Genomic DNA, 24,306 nt, shown 5'->3' with positions numbered 1-24,306 from the left:
AGAGAAAGTTCCTTCTGTCTTTGGCATTGCTCATTTCTTGTTTTAAAAATACTCTGGAAAAAGTTTCCTACTGGGCAAATCCCTGGATCTAATTGTCTCCCACTCTGTCACCATCGGCAAGTCACTTCCCTTCATTCAAGCTCATTTTGCCTACATGTAAAATGAAGATGAACTCTAGAATCTCTTGTAGTTCCTTTAGTTCTAAAGGAATGGTTTATACAATTTTTTTTGTTGAGACTCCAAACTTTTCATTAGGTATACACACATGTACATATACCCACTTTCTGTAGGAGTTTGTAGTCTATTGGGAGAGACATGTGCATGGTATGTGCATGGTATACATAGAAAACTTCAGAGAAGGCAACAGGGAAGACTGGACAGTGTTTCATGCAAGTGAAGGCATTTGAACTGAGACTTGAAGACAGGTATTCTTAAGAGGCAGAGATGGAGGGATTGTATTCCAGACATGAGGAAAAACCATTGAAAAGATTAATAGGAGATGGATTGTTGTGCATGAACAAGTCAGTGACTGGACTTTGATACAGGAACCAGATTATGGGAAACCTATAAATAACAGGGGTTTATATTTGAAATAATTGCAAGCCAATAGAGTTTGTTGAAGTTATGTTCAGAGCTATGTTTTAGTAAAAATTACTTTGGCATCTAAAAGGAGGGAGGTTGTTATTAGAGTGGGGGAAAGACGAGGTAAAGAGAACAATTAGGAAGACTATTAACAGTAGTTCAAGCAAAAGGTAATAAGATCCTGAACTAAGGTAGTGGCTTTGGAAAGGAGTCACATATGAGAGTTGTTGGATAAAAATGATGAGATTTAACAACTGATTGGATATAGTGGTTTTCAGTTTATTAAGCGTTTAATACATTTAATTATTAAGCATTAAGTGCTTATTCTATGTCAGATACAATATTAAGAACTAAGGATACAAAAAAAAACTGAAGTAATGGAGTAGGCAACATATAAATACATTCAAAACTGTACATACAGGATGATTTGGAGGTCTTCAGTAGAGGGAAAGGACTTTGCATTAAGAGGAATCAGGAAAGGTTTTTCTTAAAAGATGGGATTTTAGCTAAGACCTGAAGTAAACCAGGGGGCAGAGATTATGGGAAAGAATTTCAAACCTAGGAGACAGCAAGTGAAAATAACAAGAGTATGTTTTATTTCTTTAATAGGAGACAGCAAGTGAAAATGCAAATAATATATCTTGTTTCTTTTGGTTCTTTTTCTTTTTTTTTTTTTTTTTATCTGTACGGCATATGTCTTCTATTTATCATTCACTACAATGTGATAATCATTCATTCATATGCCTCAATTTTGTTTAGTTATTCTTTAATTATTGGAATATAGTTTCCAATATTTTGTTACTAAGAATATTATGTGAAGTTTTCATCAATAAGTTAGCACCAAGCTAGCTCAATTGTATTAACCTGGGTTTTTTGTTTGATGTTGCCTTCATTGACAGTCACTCTATTAATTTGGCTTTTTAATCTTCACATTTGTCATTTAAGCACAGTAGTATTGTTATATTCATATACCATACTATACCATACCATACTATATTTAGTCTTTCCCTCAATTACTAGTCAGTTTCCCAATGCTGTTATAATCATTAAATTTGTATGCCACAATTTTATTATTTCTGTATTTTGAAATTGTAGTTTATAGTAACACATATAGTACTGTATATAACATTAGGCTGTCATGACATTACCTGCTGATTTGCCTTATATTTTCTGATGATTTTGCTGGATCATTATGTACATTACTTCTCCTAAGTGTTCCCCAAGGCTCTGCCTTAGTCCCTCTTTGCTTCTCACTTTTATATTATCTCACTTAAAGCTTCATGCAAACTTTTGAGTTCAACTGGGGCGTTGATGTAAACTTCCAGAGCTACATCAGATTTCTTGGTATATGGAGTAGGTAGTTGTTCAGATTCTTTATCAGTGTCATATCAGTAGAAAAAAAGAGCCAATGTCATGGTGCTGTCTACCACAAAGTCCATCTTCCAGATGCTTCAGTTTGCATATGACTGTTGCTTCAGGTTAAAAACTTTCCTAATGATACTTCTCAGAAGATTTTGGACCATTGGTCCACAAAGTAGGAGATTCATGTAATAATACATATTTGAAGGGGTACAATGTAGACTAGAGAGGGAAAAGAGAAGAGTAATGAATATGAGAAATACTTTTTAAAATACTTAAGTTAACCTGTACTTTCCTCTTCTCTCTCCTTCCCCTGACTTCTCACATTGAGCAAATCTATTAAAAACAAAATAAAGCCCTCGAAACATAAAGTATAGCCTGGCCTGGCAAAATACATTCCCACGTTGCCCATGTCTGAAAACATATCTTTTTCTTCATATTCAGTTTATCACTTTTCTTTCAGATGTGTTTGTTTCATCTTCATAATTTTTGGATTTATAGTTTATCATTTCATTGATCATAGTTCTGAAGTCTTTCAAAGTTGTTTTTCAGGTATACATTTGTTGTTCTAGTCTTGCTCACTTCACTGTCATTTTACAAAGATATGCAAGTTCCTCTGAAACCATCCTTTAATTTCTTATGACAACATAGTCATCTGTCATAATTTGTTTAGCCATTCTGTAATAGGAAGATGCTTCATTTCAAATTTTTGATTACCATGAAAAGAGCTGCTATAATTATTTTTGTACATGTAGATCCTTTTCCTCTTTATTTTTTTTTTTTAAATATAGGTCTATTAGTAATATGATTCAGTTTAAAAGAGTATACCAAACTTAGTGATATGAGGGGCACAGTTCCACATTGCTATCTTAGTAAATGGTTTCATGAGTTGTTATAGACAGAATTATATTTCAGTAATGAACCTCTCAATCAAACTCAGGCTGGTCCTCAAACCAGTCTATTGCCATTGCCTTAAAACTAGTTGATGGAATCATAGACCTCACCCTTAGAGCTCAATTTGAAATCACTTTTGAAGAAAAAGACAACTAGGTGGTGCAATGGATAGAAAACACCAGCCCTGAAGTCAGGAGGACCTCAGTTCAACTCTAGTCTCAGACACTTAACACTTCCTAGCTGTGTGACCTTGGGCAAGTCACTTAATCCCAATTACCTCAGCCAAAAAAAAAAAAAGAGAGAGAGAGAGAAAGATTTGGTTTTTAAATGAAATAGTATGAAAGCAAGAATGCCAATTAGGAGATTATATTGAACCAGGTTTGAAGGTATATCTTATTTAGCCATTTCAGTCATGTCCAACTATCTGATGTTTGATGCTATAATAGTTTTTGCCATTTCCTTCTCCAGCTCATTTTATAGGTGAAAAAACTGAGGCAACCAAGTTTAAGTGACTTGCCCAGCATCATAAATCTAGCAAAGTCTGAGGCCAGATTTGAACTCAAGAGGATGCGTGTTCTACTACTGTGCCACCTAGCAGTCCCTTTAAAGTCTATAGCTTGGTATAAAGTACAGGAAAAATAAAGTGGAAGTTAGCACATCTTTGATTTTTTTTTTTACATTTTTTTTCTGAATTTAAAGTATATGTCAAGAAAAATTGGACATATCATAAATAGGAGAAAAGGGTTATATGTAAAACCATGAATCTCCATTGGGTACAGCTTACTTTCTTTAAAGTTATATAATGAATTCAGTTACTTTGGGTGTTTTGCTGTGAACTTTTGTTCTCTTCTGTGCATTTTTAAAAATGTTTCATTGGTCCTCAGAAATATTTCAGAGTAAAACATGTAAGTCTGTGGTGGTATATTGAGAACAAAAGGAGCCTTATTTTTTTGTCTCAGAGAATGGAAATGAAAAACTCCGCGGAAATTACAGAATCCAAGAATTGGAAAGGACCTCAGAGGATTATCTGATCCAATAATTGTTCCTGCAGCCTACACTCTTGTCTCATCTCCATCTCATAAAATCTCTCTTTCAAGACACAGCTCAAGCACTTTTCTCTGTGAAGGCTTTCCAGATTTCCCAAATATTTTTAGTTCCTTTCCTTTGAAACTTAACCTTGTATTTAACTATTTTGTAGTTTACAATCATACTTGTTTTAAAAACTTGTTATTATTCCCATGGAACTATTAACATTAGGAAACAATTTCAGCATAACAAGAATTTTGTGTTTGCTTATTAGGATGACAGTCATTGAGGAAAACTGGACCAAAGTGTCAGAGTATGTATAGGGAGAAGAGGGAAGTGACAGAATGGGATGCTGCTAGCATGTTGTGGAGCCAATGGAAAGAAGAGATATCTAGCTCCACTTGGGGAAAGGTGTTGAGTCCATGCACCGAGAGTTCCTGGGGTGGGTAGGCAGGAAGGTAAAAACGAGTAGGCATCCAATATACTTTACTTGAGAATAAAAGCAATGATGACCAGATCTCCACCCGGGCCCCTACCTCTGCAAAGAGTCCAGAAGTAATCAAGGTATACTGCTTCAGTTGAAATGGGCCCAGCCCTGGTGGAGGGAAGAGAGGATCCTTGCTGAATACTTCACAAAAAACACTAAGCTAAAGGTCTTATAATCCCAGTCATCACCTGCCCCTCACAGGGCAGCAGCTGGCATTATTGGTGGTGCAGCTTCCATACTGCAGTTTCTCATGTTGAGATTGCTGTGACCCCTGGGAGGGAATCTGCTGCCTCTTGAAAGGAGTGTTTTCTACTTTTAGATGTATAATCATACTAAATATCTGCTTCCCTATAACTTCTGCTCTCCTGTTCCTACTACTGTCTTAGGTACTCAAGCTGAATAAAGTTTAATATCTCTTCCAAGTGAGAGCCTTTTAAATAATAATAGCTATCATATTCTCTTTACATATTCTTCAGGGTGAACATAACATTTTCTTTCAATATATATTTATATAGCATGATCTATAGACTTTTCACCATGTTGGTCACTATTGATACTTTGTATTCAGTTTATTGTTCTTGCTAAAAACCAACCCTGAACTGAAGATAACACTATGGATGATATTGTCTCACTTGCATATCTGATAAAACTTTTACTTTATCTAGTACTAACATTTGGACCCTATTAAGGCAGCCTTTGAGCACTGCCATATCCCATTAAGTCTGATAATTTACTTGGTTTCATTTTAGGGAAAGAACTTTTATGTATCAGAAGTGTACATATAGGGGCAGCTAAGTGGCGCAGTAGATAGAGAACCAGCCTTGAATTCAGGAGGACCAGAGTTCAAATCTGGTCTCAGACACTTAACACTTCGTAACTGTGTGGCCCTGGGCAAGTCACTTAACCCTAGCCGGGGCAGGGGAGGGGGAAAAGAAGTGTACATATGACTTGCAAAATTCTGGAGAGATTAATTTTTAAAGACATAAAATCAGTTTAGACGATATAAATGATCTCTGCAGGTCGATTTATAAATCTCAGCTTTTTATGATTTTTGGCAAATTCAGTAAAATATTTTTAGAAATAAAAGATTTTATAATAACCTAGATAGAAGAACGTTAACAGAAAGTGAGACACTCAAACATGACAAGATAAACATAATCTCCCTCCTTTCCTGGTTCCCCATTATTCTTAGCAACTTTGATTACTAGCTTTTGAACAGGTTTCTGCTCATACAAAAGAACTTCTTCCATCAGAGAGGTTAGACTATGAAGCTTTAAATTACAACTGTGCTTTTCATTCCCCCAGAAGGAAAAGGGTTCAGAATGGGTAGGAAGTCACAGAAGAGCAGCTATAGCAATGAGGTGAGGTGTGGAGCTTTCAATAACAAGAAATTCTGTCTCTTAGGAATTGATTGTGATATAATAATAATGTAGGTGGTACTCTCCTTTCTTCACAGTATTTTAGATTTGAAAGAGACCTTAGAGATCATATGACCCATCCTTTACAGAAGTAAAATTTTAGAATCAGGGTATTTATATCTGTACTTCAGCTAATTAGTGATTGAGTTTGAATTAGTATTTCCTGGCTTAGTATCCAAGACTTTTTCTACTAGAACATATTTTATATTGTAATGGAGAAAACACTAGACAGGAAATCAGTAAGTATATTTGTTGCAAACTAGATAGGTGGCTTTAAGAATCATTCTGTGCAATTTGATCCTTATGTGCAAAATAAGGTTCATGGATATCTGTCCTACCTTCTTTATAGGAATATTTGTAAAATCAAATAATCCAATATTAAAGAACTTTGAAAAGTTAAAAGCCTTATATAAATCTAAAATATCATTGAGGAATCTGAATTGGAACTCTATATGTTAATTGATTTTTCCTTCCCATAATGAGTGTCAGAAGTTAGAGTGGAATTGGTTGTCAGCCTTTCAGTAGGGGAAAATTTTTTTTGAAAATTTTAGAATTTCCTCAAAACCTTTTTTCATTCCTATTGGGACAAGGGAGGAATGTGTGAAAGTGTGCAAATGGGAGCAAGTAAAATGACTTAAGTGTTTAAGGCCATTCCTTACTGTCTTTTCCCATGTTCCTCTTAACTCCAGGCTGGCCTACTATCAATTACTTTCAGCTTTATTGAGTACTTTTGAAATCAAAGCTGTTCTTTTCATATTTCCAGATCTAAAATGGATCTAATATCACAGTTTAAGAACTAATATTGAATTAATGATATTTGTGACTTTTTTCCCCCCCTCAGGATTCTGACTTTCTCAGGAAACTTTTTGAATAAGAACAAGTTTACTTCAATAAATGAAGGAGAATAAAGAAAATTCCAGCCCTTCAGTAACTTCGGCAAACCTGGACCACACAAAACCATGCTGGTACTGGGATAAAAAAGACTTGGCTCATACACCTTCACAATTAGAAGGACTGGATCCTGCTACTGAAGCCCGGTACCGCCGAGAGGGTGCCAGGTTCATCTTTGATGTAGGAACACGGTTAGGACTGTATCCTATTTCTCCAAAAAGTTTTTGTTTGAGTAGATTTCTCCACACCCATTTCTCTTGGAACTAAATTAGAAATTGTAGAGAAGGTTCTATGGTGACTTCTTGGATATGTTTTCAAAAAAAATCTCTTTGAAGTCTACTTCAAATTTTATTTAGATTTTTTTTTTTTTTTTTTTTTTTTTTTTTGTCAATGAAGATTTTTCCTTTAAAGCTCCAAGTTCATCAGTTATATCTATAACCCTAACTTTTTAAGCACAACGAATACATAAATAAGGAAATTATCTAGCTTCAAGATCATGGTTGATTTATTTCTAAAGGAAACATAAGTTTGCCTCTTATCAATAGCCTATAATTCACAAGTCTAATACTTAGTTATAGCTTCTATCTGTATTAACTTTGGCTATGGAAAGGCTTTGTTCTTAGGTTGACTGTTGAAGTGAAATCTTGATTTCCAAAGATTCATTAATGGCCTTAACTAGAACTCCAGACATTATGATACCCTGGCAACTGGAATAATTTATTTTCATCGCTTCTATATGTTTCATTCCTTTAAACAATTCCCAAGATATGTAAGTATTATTTTCATATTTGTTTTCTTGCAATATTTATTTGATAAATGATTCTGATATCTTTGTAACTTTGTTTTCCTAATAATAGTAAGAATAAAAACTCTTACTGCTATTTTAACACTCCTTCCCCTAGCAAATCATTATTATGCTGTGGTGTAAATTATGGTCATATTGCCTGGGGACAGGAAAAGTTTTATTTGTGTGTTGAAGATTATACTTTTTATTAATGCTCCCTTAAACAGTATAAATAGAAGCCAGAGCAGTATTATCTTCATTTTAATTTTAATATATTTGGGGAATAGACTAAGGTGGAATGTTTTTGAAGTAACTACTCATGCCTATTTGTTTATAGCTAAGAACTGCCAGAATGAAAGTAAAACTTAGATTTTACTTTAGGTGTATAAAACCCTATTTTATACCTTTTCAAAGATGGACATTGGAAATTTTTTTTTTTTTTTTTTTACACTCAGAAAATAATTAAGAAAATTATGTTAGGGGTAGCTAGATGATGCAGTGGATAAAGCACCATCCCTGAAGTCAGGTTTACCTGAGTTCAAAACCAGCCTCAGAAAAAAAAAAAACCAAACAACTTTTATACATATATATATATATATATATATATATATATATATATATATGTTAAATGAACTTTTATAATCAGTTCTTTTGTGCCAACAATACATTTTTGTTTTATTGTATTTTTTTAATGAATCTAAGAATTAGTCTTCTTAAAACCATCCTTTTGCATAAGGGGGAAAAAAAGGTTTTCGTAATTATGTTTGACATTTATTTAAACAGATTAGACCAATAAAGTTCATACAAAATTTAAAAGTTTTTGAGACTTATCCATATGTGAAGAACATATTGAACAATTATTTGCAATTTTGTTTTCTGAATAAGAGAGATATTGTAGGGATAGAGCTAGAGTAAACTATTTGCTTTTGTTCTCATAGTTAATTATGATATAATAGTCTTACACTTTTTTTGTTTGTGTGTTTTTTGGTGTGTGTGTGTGTGTTTTATCTATAGGTGACAGGAGCATGCTGTCTCTTTTTGGCAGGGAAAGTGGAAGAAACTCCTAAAAAATGTAAAGATATTATCAAAACAGCTCGCAGCTTATTAAATGATGTACAGTTTGGTCAATTTGGAGATGATCCAAAGGTAAAGTTAACACAACCTCCTTACCCTCCTACTACTCCTTATCCTTTCAATATTTAAAATTGCCTTAGTGTCATTAATCTTTTCACTGACATTTACTGTGCCTTTTAGTGCTTCAGGGGATAGTTTCTAAAGTTACTTTGATCAAAAAAAATTATTAACTGAATGCCAGATTTTCTAATGATAAGCTTCTTCAGTCTGTCATCCTTACCTAAGGTGATCACAATTCTATCTCTTCCTGGCTCTGTATTGGACCCATTTTAGGTAGTTTCCATAATTCCATTGAATTTCTCATTTGCAAATTAGCACCATATCAATTAAACCAACTTTCAACCCTTTTCCCTGATCAGAATCTAAGCTTCTGTGACTTTGAGGATTTCAATACTCAAAAGAAACAGTTGTGTAAATAGAGACCATCTTCGGTCTGCAACAGAAGTTTTACCTACTAATCATCTTGAATGAATTTCCACTTTTTTTTGTTGTTACATTTTAAGTTCCAAATTGTTTCTCTTCCTCCTCACCCCTGTAAGCCACCATTTCTCTGTCTTTGTCTCTCATATATACACACACTTATACAAATATAACTAAATATGCTTCTATGTATAAGTTTTCACTGGAGGTGGCTAGGATCTTCCTTTTTAGGTTGACTTGAATATATTATTCAAAATAATTTATTTTGTCGTGGTTGTCCTTCGAATAATATTGTTATTACTATATAAAGCATTTTCTTGTTCTGCTAACATTTCACTCTTCTTTAGTTCATGCAAGTCTTTTCATGTTTTCTAAAATAAACTGGCTCATCATTTCCTATGAGCACAGAAGTATTCCATCACAATTACCTACCAAAACTTGTTTAGCTATTCCCCAATTGATGGGCATCTCCTCAATTTCCAGTTCTTTGCCACCACAAAGAGAGGTGCAATAAATATGTAAGAACATAGGGATTCTTTTCTTTTTTCCCTCATTAGCTCGGAAAACAGACCTACTTGTAGTATTGCTGGGTACAATTTTATTACTTGCTGGGCATAATTCCAGATTATTCTCCAGAATGGTAAGATCAACAATGCAATAAAAGCTACATTCAGTAAAAAGTTAGGGGTAAATAGACCAAAAAGTAATTGGAAACTGAATAATCTCATCTTAAAGAATGACTGGGTGAAAGAGCAAATTATAGAAACAATTAACAATTTCACCCAAGATAATGATAATGATGAGACATCATATCAAAATCTTTGGGATGCAGCTAAAGCGGTAATAAGGGGAAATTTTATATCTTTAGAGGCTTATTTGAAGAAAATTGAGAAAGAGAAGATTAACGAATTGGGCTTACAATTTAAAAGGCTAGAAAAAGACCAAATTATAAACCCCCAACCAAAAATTAAACTCGAAATACAAAAATTAAAAGGAGAAATCAATAAAATTGAAAGTAAAAAAACTATTGAATTAATAAATAAAACCAAGAGTTGGTTTTATGAAAAAGCCAATAAAATAGATAAACCTTTGGTAAATTTGATCAAAAAAAAAGAAAGAGGAAAATCAAATTGATAGTCTTACAAATGAAAAGGGGGATCTTTCCACCAATGAAGAGGAAATTAGAGAAATAATAAGGAGTTACTTTGCCCAACTTTATGCCAATAAATTTGATAACTTAAGTGAAATGGATGACTTCCTCCAAAAATATAGGCTCCCTAGATTAACAGAGGAGGAGATAAATTGCTTAAATAGTCCCATTTCAGAAAAAGAAATAGAACAAGCTATTAATCAACTCCCCAGGAAAAAATCCCCAGGGCCAGATGGATTCACATGTGAATTCTACCAAACATTTAAAGAACAATTAGCCCCAATGTTATATAAATTATTTGAAAAAATAGGGGATGAAGGAGTCCTACCAAATTCCTTTTATGACACAGACATGGTACTGATACCTAAACCTGGTAGATCGAAAACTGAGAAAGAAAATTATAGACCAATCTCCTTAATGAATATTGATGCTAAAATCTTAAATAAGATATTAGCAAAAAGACTTCAGAAAATCATCTCCAAGATAATACACTATGATCAAGTAGGATTTATTCCAGGAATGCAGGGCTGGTTTAATATTAGGAAAACTATTAATATAATTGACCATATTAATAATCAAATTAATAAGAACCATATGATCATCTCAATAGATGCAGAAAAAGCATTTGACAAAATCCAACATCCATTCCTACTAAAAACTCTTGAGAGTATAGGAATAAATGGATTATTCCTTAGAATAATCAGGAGTATATATTTAAGACCGTCAGTAAGCATAATATGCAATAGAAATAAACTGCAACCTTTCCCAGTAAGATCAGGAGTGAAACAAGGTTGCCCACTATCACCATTACTATTCAATATAGTACTAGAAACGCTAGCCTCGGCAATAAGAGCCGAGAAAGAGATTCAAGGAATTAGAGTAGGAAATGAGGAAATTAAACTATCACTTTTTGCAGATGACATGATGGTATACTTAGAGAACCCCAAAGACTCTGCTAAAAAGCTACTAGAAATAATTCAAAATTTCAGCAAAGTGGCAGGATACAAAATAAATCCACATAAATCCTCGGCATTTTTATATATCACTAACAAAATGCAACAGCAAGAGATACAAAGAGAAATTCCATTCCAAACAAATGTTGATAGTATAAAATATTTGGGAATCCATCTACCAAAGAAAAGTCAGGAATTATATGAGAAAAATTACAAAACACTTGCCACAAAAATAAAATCAGATTTAAATAATTGGAAAGACATTCAGTGCTCTTGGATAGGCCGAGCGAATATAATAAAGATGACAATACTCCCCAAACTAATCTATTTATTTAGTGCTATACCAATCAGACTCCCAAGAAACTATTTTAATGACCTAGAAAAAATAACAACAAAATTCATATGGAAGAATAAAAGGTCAAGAATTGCAAGGGAACTAATGAAAAAAAACTCAGAGGAAGGTGGTCTAAGTGTACTTGATCTAAAGCTATATTATATAGCAGCAGTCACCAAAACCATTTGGTATTGGCTAAGAAATAGACCGGTAGATCAGTGGAACAGATTAGATACAAAGGACAAAAAAGGGTACATCTATAGCAATCTAATCTTTGACAAACCCAAAGATTCCAACATTAGGGATAAAAATTCATTATTCGGAAAAAACTGTTGGGAAAACTGGAAATTAGTATGGCAGAAATTAGATATGGATCCACACTTAACACCATATACCAAGATAAGATCAAAATGGGTCCATGATTTAGGCATAAAGAGGGAGATAATAAATAGATTAGAGGAACAGAATGGTAAGATCAGTTCACAACTCTACCACCACTGTATCAATGTTCCAATTTTTTTTTTTCACATCTCCAGCATTTGTCATTTTCCCCTTTTGTCATTTTAGCCAGTCTGATAGGTAAGGTGATAATCTCAAATTTGTTTTAATTTGCATTTCTCCAATCAATAATGATTTAGAGATTTTTTTCATATGACTATATAGTTTTAATTTTTGGTTGAAAAATTTCCTGTTCATTTCATTTGACCATTTTATCAATTAGGGATGACTCATATTCTTAAAAATTTGATAGACTTCTCTATATGTTTGAGTTAAGAAACTTTTATCCAAGAAACTGTCTATAAACCTCCTTTCCAGTCTCTTGCCAATTTTCTGCTTTTCTTCTAGTCTTGGCTATATTGGTTTTATTTGTACAAAACTCTTTTGATTTAATGTATTGAGAATTATTCCACTTTATATCATATAGTGCTTTCTCTCTCTTATTTATTTATAAATTCTTCTCCTGTCTATTAGTCTGATAGCATGTTCCATGCTCTAATTTTATTCTTATGACATTTCCCTTTTTATCTAGGTTATAGATCCATTTTTCCATATTTTGGTAAATGGTATAAGTTGTTGATCTATGCCCAATTTTCCCCAGACTCTTTTCCAGTTTTCCCAACAATTTTTACCCCATAGTTAATTCTTATTCCAAAACTTAAATCTTTTCATTTGTGAAACACTAAGTTAATTACTATAATCATTTACTGTTGTTTATTGTATGTCTCTTCTGATCCACCAGATCTGGCTCTACTTGCATATTCCAAAGTATTAACTTAAAGGCCTTTTGCTGCAGGTCTTTACAATTAATTTTAATTTTTAAAAATTCATTTATAGAAGGAAAAGAATTAATGACAGGGATCCTTCCAATTGAAAACTGTCAGACTAGATCAAGACTATCCAGTAGTCAAGATTGTCAGTACTGACAAATGACAATCTCATAAATCTCTTGCCTAATTTACTCATATATTATAAGGTGAAAAGTTACAGAACTTGGAAAATTCCTCGTTCTAGCCCAGGTATTCACAGAGAAAAAGGATTGAGAGAGTAGGAAAGACTTCAGAATTTATCTGCCCAGCCCTTGTTTTTAATTCCTGAATCACAGTGCCATGTTCAACAGAGAAATCGATGCATTCTAGAATTTTAACAATTTCTCTTATTGATTATTCAGGAATAAGAGAGAATAAACAGATAAAGACACAGAATACTATCTTGTGTCTGCAGGTTTTCTAGAAGGAATAGCAACATAACTAGTCAGTTTTCCCTATCCAGAAATCACCCTATATAAATTTTAACCCTGTACATGGCCTCAGGATTGGAAAATTCAATCTTGATCCAACCTATCTGTCCTTTAAAGTGATTGTCATTTTGACATAAAAAAGATCCAAAGATTTGTTGATAGCTACTGCTGACAACAGAAACATTTTAATAATTGGTTTATTATATGCTTGGGGCATAGAACACAGCATACAAAAATAATGGGCCTTGAGGCTCAGTTTCAGCAACTTTATATAGTTACATAAGCAATACATACAATGGAATTTTACAAGAGGTAAAAAGGAAGGTAGTGATACATAAAGAAGAGCAGAAGGGGAAGAAATTCATCAGTTAAAATCATAAATGTAGTAAACATTAGGGATATAACTGGAATTTGCACACTAACCATTAACTGTGATTATATAGTTATGCCTAGTTATTTGATATGCTCATTTTAAGTAAATAAAGGTAGTGAAAGCTAAGTGAAATTCTCTCACCAGCTGATCATCATTTCTAACCAGTTAATCACTGGAGCTAAAAGTTTGATGTCAAGCTAAAATCTTCATGCCCTAGTTAGGGGTGTTTCTCACAAATGTGGTAATAGAAGTAAACTAGAAAAATTCTTACACCAGCATATCAATATATTGAGGCAGAATTCACTGTTGCTTTTGTAGACAGAAACAAGAAATGTAGAGTTGAGTATCTTGGGTCCTTTCATCACCCAAAGGTGATTTTCAGAAATTACAACTGAGCCAATACTTTAGTGATTGGGCTAACAAACTGCTGACAAAAGATGATTCTCCTATACATAATCAAGTAGCATCAGATAATCAGATAAGGCCTTCTGACAAATATTCTTCTGTCACCCAGGTTGATATGGATCACTTGGCAATTTAAATATAATTATATGATAAGACTTTATTCTGGCCTGAGGCGCACTCCCTGTTGTTGGCGTATTGACTTAGAAAATCACAAATTAATATTATCTCTTGTATTGTTGTGTTATTTTTACTTGCTTTGTTAAACATTTCTCAATTATATTTTAATCTACTCTGTGGGGTTGCTAAGTTTGACATTACTAAGGGATTACTAAGAGGTGAAACATTTGGAAGTATCCATTTTTAAGGGTCTTGTCTAGAGTTGAGTTTTACTCTTTTGACATCAAGTGAATAGACCGGACCTCTTTGCCAACTTCTTTTCATTAATGAAATGACAGTATTATGTTCTCACTAAATCATTAATGCCTCACTAAGCATTTTGGATTTAATTTAAAACTAGGAAGGATTTAAAACTTGATAGGAAACTAGGAAGCGCTCCAAAGAGAGCAAAGAAAAAGTCTTATAAATACAAAAATATTTATAGCAGCTCTTTTCAGGGTAACCCCATGCTGAAAACTTAAGGAACTGCTTCTCTTTGAGGAAATGGCTAAACAAATTATGGTATATTAATATAAAAGAATGTTATACCATAAGAGAGTAAAATAGACAGTTTCAGAGAAAATTGGAAAGATCTTTATGAGATGATGTAAAACAAGGACAATGACAGCAACATTATAGATCAAAAAATTTTTAGAACTCTTGATCAGTGTAATGATAAACTATAAATCCAATGAACTGATGATTAAGTGTTCTACCTACTTCCGTCAAGACTTAAAATGAAAAATAAGATGTTTGCATTTTGGGACATGACCCATGCTAGAATATGTTTTACTAGAGAATAAACATTTATTAAGGTTTTCAGTTGTTGCTTTTAATCATTCCCATAGTTGGGGAGAAGAGGAATAATAAATGCTTATAAAAATAGAAGTGGGCTTTTAAAAATCCAGTTTAAATGCTTTGAATTATGAGGATGTTAGAAAGCATAATAGTACCTTTTGCAGTTAGAGTTATTATGTATACTTTGAAAGTAATTAAAGGTAACTAAGTTTCTTATTCTTAAGCTAATAATAAACAAAAATAGTCAACTATAAAATTTGGATCCATTTTTGGATGAAGAGTCATAATTTGAGTATACAATTGTATCAGGACAGTTTTAAGTGTTAGGAACTTGATAAATGTGACTATTTTAGTTGTAGGACACTGGATACTTTGCCATTTAGGGACACCTGCTAACATTCATAACATTAAAAAGTCAGACACTTGTAATCTTGTAATTCTATCTAGTTTGCAGGTGGCTGATGATAGACTATAAGATCAGAACACTTAGTAATAGGAAGCAGTTTCTAAATTTAGAGGAATTTTGAAACCACTGGAAACAAGTGGTTATAAAGCAGTAAAATAAAATTTTATCATAACACTTTTATATTATTCAAATATTTTTTAAGTTAAATTTTTTTTTAAATCTTTTAAGTGGAAATTTGAAGCATGGGGCTTACTGTTTGAAAAAAATAAATAAAAATATCAATCTAAAATGCCTTTCCTTCTACCTGTTAATGATGTATAAAAAAACAGAATCCATAGTGTAACTTAGCTTACAGATGTAACTCATCTGTATTAAATTAGTGATTTCCTATGTCTAGAAATAATGGCACTTATTATTTGAGGTATCTGAAAAATCTTTCTCATTACATATATATACACACACATATGTGTGTGTGTGTGTACATATATATATGTATGTATGTATATAAATGGTGCTCAAGAAATATTTGCTTATTGACTGTTCATTTGAAATCCTTAGTTTTTCATTACTGTTAGTGATAGCCAATTCCAATAGGTCATTTCTATAAAATAAGATGATGAAATTAGAAACAAAACATGATATAATATTCACTCTAATGCTTTGTCTTATGTAATATATGGTCTTTACTTACTTAAAAATATATCTTGAAAGCATGTTTTTATATAACATTTATAGCAGTCTCAAAAGAGATTAATTTTTTTTCATCAGTTACAATACTTTACTGTAGTGTACATGCATGTACACACAGACACAGCAGCCTTACTTTAGCAATATCTTTCCCCATAAACTGGCTTCATAGGTAAAATTACTTGATGGCAGTATCTCCTTGATGTATCTGTAATTAAACTACATGTAGACCTACTCAATTAAATTCTATGATGTCTAGTGAGGTCTTTTCTTGCAGAATTTGCAAGTTAAATAACTGATAAAATTGGACATACCCAAAGCCAATCAAAATAATTTTCAGACCAAAAGTGCATACTTCCCAAATAATGGCACTTTTTTTTTTTTTTTTTTTTTTTTTTTTTTTTTTTGCTGAGGCATTTGGGGTTAAGTGACTTGCCCAAGGTCAAACAGCTAGGAAGTGTCTGAGGTTGGATTTGAACTCAGGTCCTCCTGACTTCAGGACTGGTGCTCAATAGTGATATCTGTTATCAAATTATGATGTTGTGCTGTTCTATATCTTCTGGATATTCCTCTTTCTTCTTCAACATGTTAGGTTAAGAGCATCTTAAGTCCCTTGGAGTGCAATAATAATAATAAAATTTCCTTTGTGTGACCCAAGAGGGAGGATTGAAAGGAAAATGAGTTGTCAATGGCTAGAGCATGGGTACTTGGGTCTAATGCAAAAATAAACTATGAAATTGATATAAATGTTAACAGGATATGGAAATGAGGATTAGGGAGGTAAAATGACTTGTCCAAAATCATTCAGATAGTGAATGGCAGAAATTAAATTGAAGCCCATTTCCTGGGAGTCCAAATTCAAACATGCCATTCTATTCTCACTATGTATTTTTAAAAGTTTTTTATGTTTGTGGCCAGATATTTTCACATAGTCTTCATTCAATTTTCAATTGCAGAGGATAGATCTCTGATTAGAAAGAATGGACTGTTCAAAATTGTAGTTATTTAGTTTTCTAGCCCAGTATATAAGCTAATTTATCTAGTATTTGTTTTTCCCTCCAGTTCTTGAGGAGGCACATAAATTACATGTGGCCCTAATTCTAAGGTGTCAAAAGCATAACTAGAGATAAATTGCTAAAATGTACCTGGAGCTTAATTATACCTGAGAGCTTAATTTTCAAGCTATATTGAAATGTGATTGTAAAGAGCATTACCTTTTTTATGTGTTTTTTGTCTTAGGAAGAAGTTATGGTTCTGGAGAGAATCTTATTACAGACCATAAAGTTTGATTTGCAAGTAGAACATCCATACCAATTTCTCCTCAAATATGCCAAACAACTCAAAGGTAAAAGAGTCATTGTTTTTGTTAAATAGAATTAAAATCCAAACCTTAGACTTCATAGAGTTTATCGGATTAGCACTTGATGGCACTCTTTCATTATCTGTTTCTCAGGTGAAAAAAAAAGAAAAAGAAAAATTTTATATTAGGAGTAATGAAAATGGGATATAGTAAAAAGAGTAATGGATTTGGAATTAAGAAATCGCTGTTATATTCTCAGCTCTGTCACTACCTGAACAACTGGATAAGTGACTTCCCCTTCTAGACTTTAATTTTCTTTTTTGTAAAATAGAGGTGATAATTTGTGTTGTAAGGATCAAATGGATTAATATGTATGAAATACTTTGTTCTGTAATAGGAATAGATCACATTAGATAGCACTCTACAGTTCATAGTTTTTCCTCACAACAATCCTATGAAGTGGGTAGTGGTTTTTTTTGTTTTTTTTTGTTGTTTTTTTTTGTTTGTTTGTTTGTTTGTTTGTTTTTTAATGTATATGATTTTATTAATGTGAGAATCCTCCACATTGTTTTAGAAAGTTGACTGGTGTGCTGAGAGATTAAATGACTTTCCTAGGGTAGCTCAGTCACTATTTGTGAGGGCTGGGACTTGAATCCAGGTCTTTTTAACTTGGAGGCCAATTCTGTATTCACCATGCAATGCTGCTATTTATATTCTACTTGAAAGTTTACAAAGGATTTTCCTCAAAATAATCTTTAGGTAATATTGTCCATTCAAATCAATAAGCATTTAGGTGCTTACTATGTATAGGCACTGGATGGTGCTGGATAAGCAAAGGTAGGCAAAACCAGTCCCTGCTCTCAACAAACGTACTTTATAGTTGAGCAAATGACATGCAAAACAATCATATACATGCAAGACATAAGATAATTTGGAAGTAGTTTTAGAAGGAAGGCACTACCATTTAAGTAGCTCAAGAAAAACTTCTCATTTGATATGAGCTGAGACTTGAAAGCATCAAGGAAAACAAGACAGAGGCAAATAGTAGAGCATCTCAGGCATGGGATACACTCTGTTAAAAAAAAAAACCAGAATTCAGTAGATGGTAGAATACTGCTAGATCATAGAAAATTTGGAGGAGAATAGAATGTTAGAAGACTGGAAAGGTAAGAGAGGCTTAGGTTGTGAAAAGGTCATAAAAATCAAACATTTTATATTTGATTTTGATAAGGAACTACTGAAATTTACTGAGGAGTAATCATGAGAACTGTGCTTTAGGTAGATAATTTCATCAGGTAACTAGAAGAAAGAGATGGTATTAGCACCATATTAAAAATAAGATAACTAAAACTTCTAGAAGACAGGCCTTTTAATTGAAAATCTCCTGCCCTTTCTGCTGTAACATATAAATGAAATGTCTTTTTCTTTGGTGATAATACTAGATATAAATTATCTGCCTGCCTCCAAATATGACATGCTGCATAAATTTCCTGATAGTACCTTAAATTTGAGGAGGCTCTTATTTCTTTTATAAAATTCATTTGAGATTTTTGTAATGGCAGGAAAATGAGAAAATATATTCTGTGATAATTATATTACATAAGTACATTAATCTTCAAGTTTGTTTTTTTTTTTTTTAATCAGTATGATGGAAGGTAAAGACGAAAATATAAATAGGAACTGGTATTATTTCCATTTTTGGTTATCCCTTGGCTATCTGGTAGGGATTTTTTGCTTTCTATATATTTGTATTCTCTATTTGAACATTATTTCACTTTTGTCAAGACATTCACTGATCTCTTAAGAGTTTTTTACCCCTATTTTTATTAATTTACTCCTTTTCTTTTCTTAGGTGATAAAAACAAAATTCAAAAATTGGTTCAAATGGCATGGACATTTGTAAATGACAGGTAAATTTTTACCAATATGTAAAAATGTAGTGCACATATAAGATACAGTGTTATAAGTGTTTAATAATTGGTTTGAATAATTCATGTCATTTAGAACTGCATATTTAAGAACCGTTACCAGTTCATTTACATAAAGAGTATCTTGCAGAAAGATCATTCTTGATAGTGGTTTTAGAACAAGGGTTGTTAACTTGGCTTCCATGAAACCAGGGGGTCCATAATAACTGGTTGAAAATTCCTATTTTAGAACTATGGGAGGTTAGACAACATTTTTTAAAATGTCAGCTCTATTTTATTATAATTTCTGGAAGACGTATATTGACAAAATTTAGGAAGCTAAAAGGCAACTCTAAAATCAAGAGGTTTTTTTTTTGTTTGTTTTTCCTCATCTCACTTTCTATGATTTGTGCATTTTACTTATCTGATTTTAAATTACTTTACTAAGACAACATGGATTCTACCTCTTCTGTAGTGATGGAAGTCTTGTTTCTATATTAATGCATATGCTATTAGACGTAGTTGATGTATTGTTTGGTTTGGGGGAATGACTTTTTTTACTTTTTATTCAAGAACTTACTCATTGGTGGGTGATAGATGAGGGGTATATTTGGAAATGAATGCAATGTAAAAACAATTTATTGATAAAAATAATACAAAAATGTTTTTTGAAAAACCTAAATAAATATAATTGCCTCTTAAATGGTTATACAAGTTTTATCACTTCCTATAAACTTTTGGATATAGTTATGTGACTAAATGCATTTAAAATAGTTCTGTTTATTATTCTAGCTTGTGTACTACATTATCACTACAATGGGAACCCGAGATCATAGCAGTAGCAGTCATGTACTTGGCAGGTCGTTTATGCAAATTTGAAATACAGGAGTGGACATCAAAACCAATGTACAGGAGATGGTGGGAACAGTTTGTTCAAGATGTACCTGTTGACGTACTAGAAGGTACTGTAAACTTGGCCATATTTGTTAGTAGTCTCAGTCACACTTGACAAAATCTTCCTTTTAAAAGGCTTAAGTTGAATTAGACAGCCTTATTTTCATCTCTTTTCTGTCTCTGAAATACACACACACACACACACATACACACACACACACACACACACACATCTATGAACTTCAAAGGAAGTTAGAACTAGATAATATTAGGACTGGAAGACAACTTTAATTTTTAACTCAATTTCCTCATTTTCCAGATGATATCCAGAAAGGTTCTTTCCCTCTCTGTTCATGGACAGTGATATGTGAAGTTGAGAAAAAAATGAAATCCATAGTTATTAAAAGGCAGATGAAGGGGAAATGGCATAGATTTTTTTTTTTTGAGATAGCAGTTTAAGATGAACTTAATCTTTTCATTTTATTTAGACATTTGCCATCAGATCCTGGATCTCTATTCCCAAGGGAAACAGCAGATGCCTCATCATACTCCTCATCAGTTGCAGCAACCACCATCTCTTCAGTCAACACCTCAAGTGCCCTCAGTACAACAGTCACAGCAATCTCAAAGTTCTGAACAGTCACAGCCACAACAGAAAGAGTCCCAGCAGACAGCACAGCAGCAGCAGCAGCAAGCACAACAATCTAAGAAACCATCTCCTCAGCCTAGCCCTCCTAGGCAGGTTAAACGATCAGTGGTAAGTTCTTCTGCTTTCCTATTCCCCCAAAATCATCTTTGTTGCCATTTTAATTTTTACTAGACACTTAAAATGGTGGTAACAGTCTTAAAATCATCGTCTTAATATTAATTTTGAGACTAATGGGTGAGTAGTTATTAGGATTTTAGGAATTGTTAGGGATCTTAAAATCTATCTAGTCCATCCCACTCATTATATATGCATAAATTGAAGTCTAGAAAGGTAAGGTAACTTACCCAGGGTCACACACATAGTGACAGAGGCAGGACTTGAACCCAGATTCCAGAGCCATGGTTCCTTCCATGTAAAAAAGTGCCTGACCATTTAAAATTCACTCAGGTTTCCAGACTCAGATAGACTACTTTGTAGGGTATTGACTGATGTAAATGAAAAACCATTGTGATTATTCTTTAAGAAATCCAGAAGGGAGAAAAAACCAAGATGAGCATTTACGAAAGAGATGATTGCTAAAAATTAACATAAGAATAAGCCATTCCTAGTAACTCAAATCCATCTCTTTTGAGAATTTCCAGATTGAGGGAACAAATTTAAGCTATATAATATTTTATATTTGTATTCCAGCACGCTATTTAACAGTCACTATAGGGATCTTGAGGATAAAAAGGAAAAAAATGTAATTGAATGCTTAAACCTTCTGCTTAAATTATGGTACCAAACTTACTACATGACAAAGCACTCTGTATTCAAAAAAGAAATTCTCTACACTCAAGTAATGTCCTTTGTTCCTGTTCAGCAGGTATTGTGTTACTAAGGACTTCAACTTAATTCAAAAATGAAAACTTTTTCATAGCCCAAGGAATGTGAAAAATGGAAAGGATCTTCTTATCCACCTCATTACTATAAGGAAACTAATTTTTCTCTTTTTTCAATAATAACCATTTTTGTTTCTTCTACAGTACTTAGGATAATATCTTATATACGTCAAACATTTATTGAAAGTGGGGAAGGAAGGAAATAAGAATAATACTTTACTATGTGCCAGGAACTATGCTAAGCATTTTAAAAACATTATTTAATCATATCCTCACAACATCCCTTGGAGGTAGATATTGTTATCCCCATTTTACAATTGAGGAAACTGAGGCAAATATACTAAATGATCCAAGGTTACACAGATATTAAGTGTCTGAAGCTGGATTGAATTTAAGACTTCCTGACTGAGCCCAGTGGACTATCCACTGTACCATCTAACCTCCTCGAATCTAATTTTAATCAGTTAAGTGATTAAATATTCCAGAAGCATTCTTATTATTCTTATCTTATTTTCAAATAACATGATACTGGACAAAAGTCATGTAGGCCAAAAATTATAGGATAAAATAAAATGAAATTTTCTCCATTTTTATCTGGATTTTATTATAGATAATCCTTTCATTGATTCAGTTTGCAATTTATTCATTCCTACTCATCCTATTTGACTTTTTGACCATGCCTTCTGTAAGTTCTCACCTAATTATGCAGTAGACCTTTTTTCCACATTCTCTTAATGTTTTGAAGATAACTAATAAAGCATATGAACTGTACATTAGTTATCCATCCTTTAATATTTGACATAGCTCATGAAATTTAACAAGGATAAATGAAAAGTCATGAATTTTTTATTTCACGGAAAACAAAAATTACAAACAAAGAGAAGGAAACTTGGTATGCTAAGTATTGTTACCTTTGGATCTTGTCCTTTGGAGTGAAAGTGTGAAGAGGTGAATAGAAACATCAAGCAATCATAGTATTGATGAATAGAAACATACTATCCAGATCAAAGAAAGTAAGTCACATGACATTATTTTCTGTATTTATCATAATATGTCTAGAGAATTATGTACTTAATAGGTACTTTTGATATTTTGATTATTATCTTCAAATATTTTTAAGAGCTCTCACTTCTCTGTAGTTCTGGGAACTATAGCAACTTTGGCTCAGTTTAAGAAATTTGAACAGTTAGACTGTTTGATATAGTAGGATGTTTTCCATTAGGATCAGGATATTCAAGGACAATATAAATGAAGATCTGTCAGACATTTCACAGAATTTCATAGTTAGAAGAGACCCCAGAGGCTAACCAAAAGTTGAATAGTATCTACTTAACATTCATCACAACTGGTTATCTGGCTTTTGCTGAAACATTCTTAAGTGTAATTGATAGTAAGTTATAGTAATAATAACAAGATCGTTGAAGTAAAAAATAAAATTTCACAATTTAATCATAGAAACATTAAATTATAAAAGTTGGAAGGGACTAGTTTTGATATAATTTTCTGTGTGGTAATAGAGCCTGGGAGATTAGATCATTTAAAATCAGGTCTTGCCTCCTTCAGTTTTTCATACTGAAAATAACTACCCCCAAATCAACATGTCTAATCGAGACATATTTACTAAATACTTTATTTTTATGTCTGCATTTCCCATTGTATCCCTCTTTTCTCCCAGACACTCCCAAAGAGTGTTCCTTATAACAAAAAATTGAGAGGAAAAAAGCAGCTCACCAAAACTAACCAACATGTCAAGAGTTTGACATTATTTTCAGGGCTCCTTATTCTTTGTCCTTCATCTTTCTTCTACTTCTACTTTCTACTTCTCTTCTTTGAAATCAGGCTCATATTCTTGTAGTTTTTTAGTTTCCCATTACGATGTGGGGGGGGGGGGAAAATGTAATATGACAACTGTTTTCCGTGACTATTTTAGAGATTAAAATGTTCTAACACCAATCCTTTTAGAAGTTATAATACAGGGAAGAAAAAAAAAATATTTCACAGGTGGTACTTATCATGTTTCTACTTTATAGGTGATGTACATATGATCAGATTTACTCAATTTATAAAACTAGAGAAATTGACAACTCACAATTTTCACTTTTTTGTGGCTAGTTGAAAGGCCTTTAGGGGGCATTTACACCTTTGGACTTCTGAGGAGGAGTTTACATATTTAAAAGAAGTTTGCACCTTTAAGAGGAGCTAGCCCAGACCTTCACATTTTGGTGCCCAAACAGCTAGTTTTTTTTTTTTTTTTGTTTTTTTGTTTTTTTTTTGTTTTGTTTTGTTTTCTGAGGCTGGGATTAAGTGACTTGCCCAGGGTCACACAGCTAGGAAGTGCTAAGTGTCTGAGATCAGATTTGAACTCTGGTCCCCCTGAATTCAAGGCTGGTGTTCTATCCACTGCACCACCTAGCTGCCCCATGGCTAGTTTAAGTAATTATTTTCCCCTGTTACTTGTAGAGGCACTTCTGAATTGGGAGGAAGAGTGGACTAAATAATTCCTTTTATATAATATTGTGTTAATTATTGAGTGCTTTATTCATTGCAGTCTTGTGAGAACATTTGCAAATATTAGCCCTATTTTACAGATGAGAAAAGTGAAGCTCAGAGAAGTTAAAAATGACTTGTTCAGAGCTAAAACTTAAACCCAAGTCTTCTAACTCCAAGCTTAGTGCTTTTT

General features: G+C 32.8%; 1 protein-coding gene across 4 annotated transcripts in view; it reads left to right on the top strand.

Annotated features, from left to right (window-relative positions):
- The window catches only part of CCNK (cyclin K), a 37,843-nt gene that overhangs the window by 1,328 nt on the left and 12,209 nt on the right, over positions 1-24,306 (top strand). For 3 of the 4 annotated variants that reach the window (XM_074291335.1, XM_074291332.1, XM_074291331.1), the window contains exons 2-8: positions 6,608-6,857; positions 7,345-7,426; positions 8,456-8,587; positions 17,235-17,340; positions 19,148-19,205; positions 19,995-20,164; positions 20,585-20,853. In XM_074291335.1, the coding sequence (XP_074147436.1) occupies positions 6,661-6,857; positions 7,345-7,426; positions 8,456-8,587; positions 17,235-17,340; positions 19,148-19,205; positions 19,995-20,164; positions 20,585-20,853 (1,014 nt within the window). In that variant the 5' untranslated portion in view covers positions 6,608-6,660. Of the gene's footprint in view, positions 1-5,760; positions 6,006-6,607; positions 6,858-7,344; positions 7,427-8,455; positions 8,588-17,234; positions 17,341-19,147; positions 19,206-19,994; positions 20,165-20,584; positions 20,854-24,306 lie in introns of those variants that run through there. The other variant, XM_074291333.1, reaches the window with a different exon arrangement.

Source organism: Sminthopsis crassicaudata, chromosome 2, assembly GCF_048593235.1.
Source record: "Sminthopsis crassicaudata isolate SCR6 chromosome 2, ASM4859323v1, whole genome shotgun sequence".
In the NCBI taxonomy this organism is placed as follows: Eukaryota; Metazoa; Chordata; class Mammalia; order Dasyuromorphia; family Dasyuridae; genus Sminthopsis; species Sminthopsis crassicaudata.
This window is presented reverse-complemented; position numbering and strand designations above follow the sequence as displayed.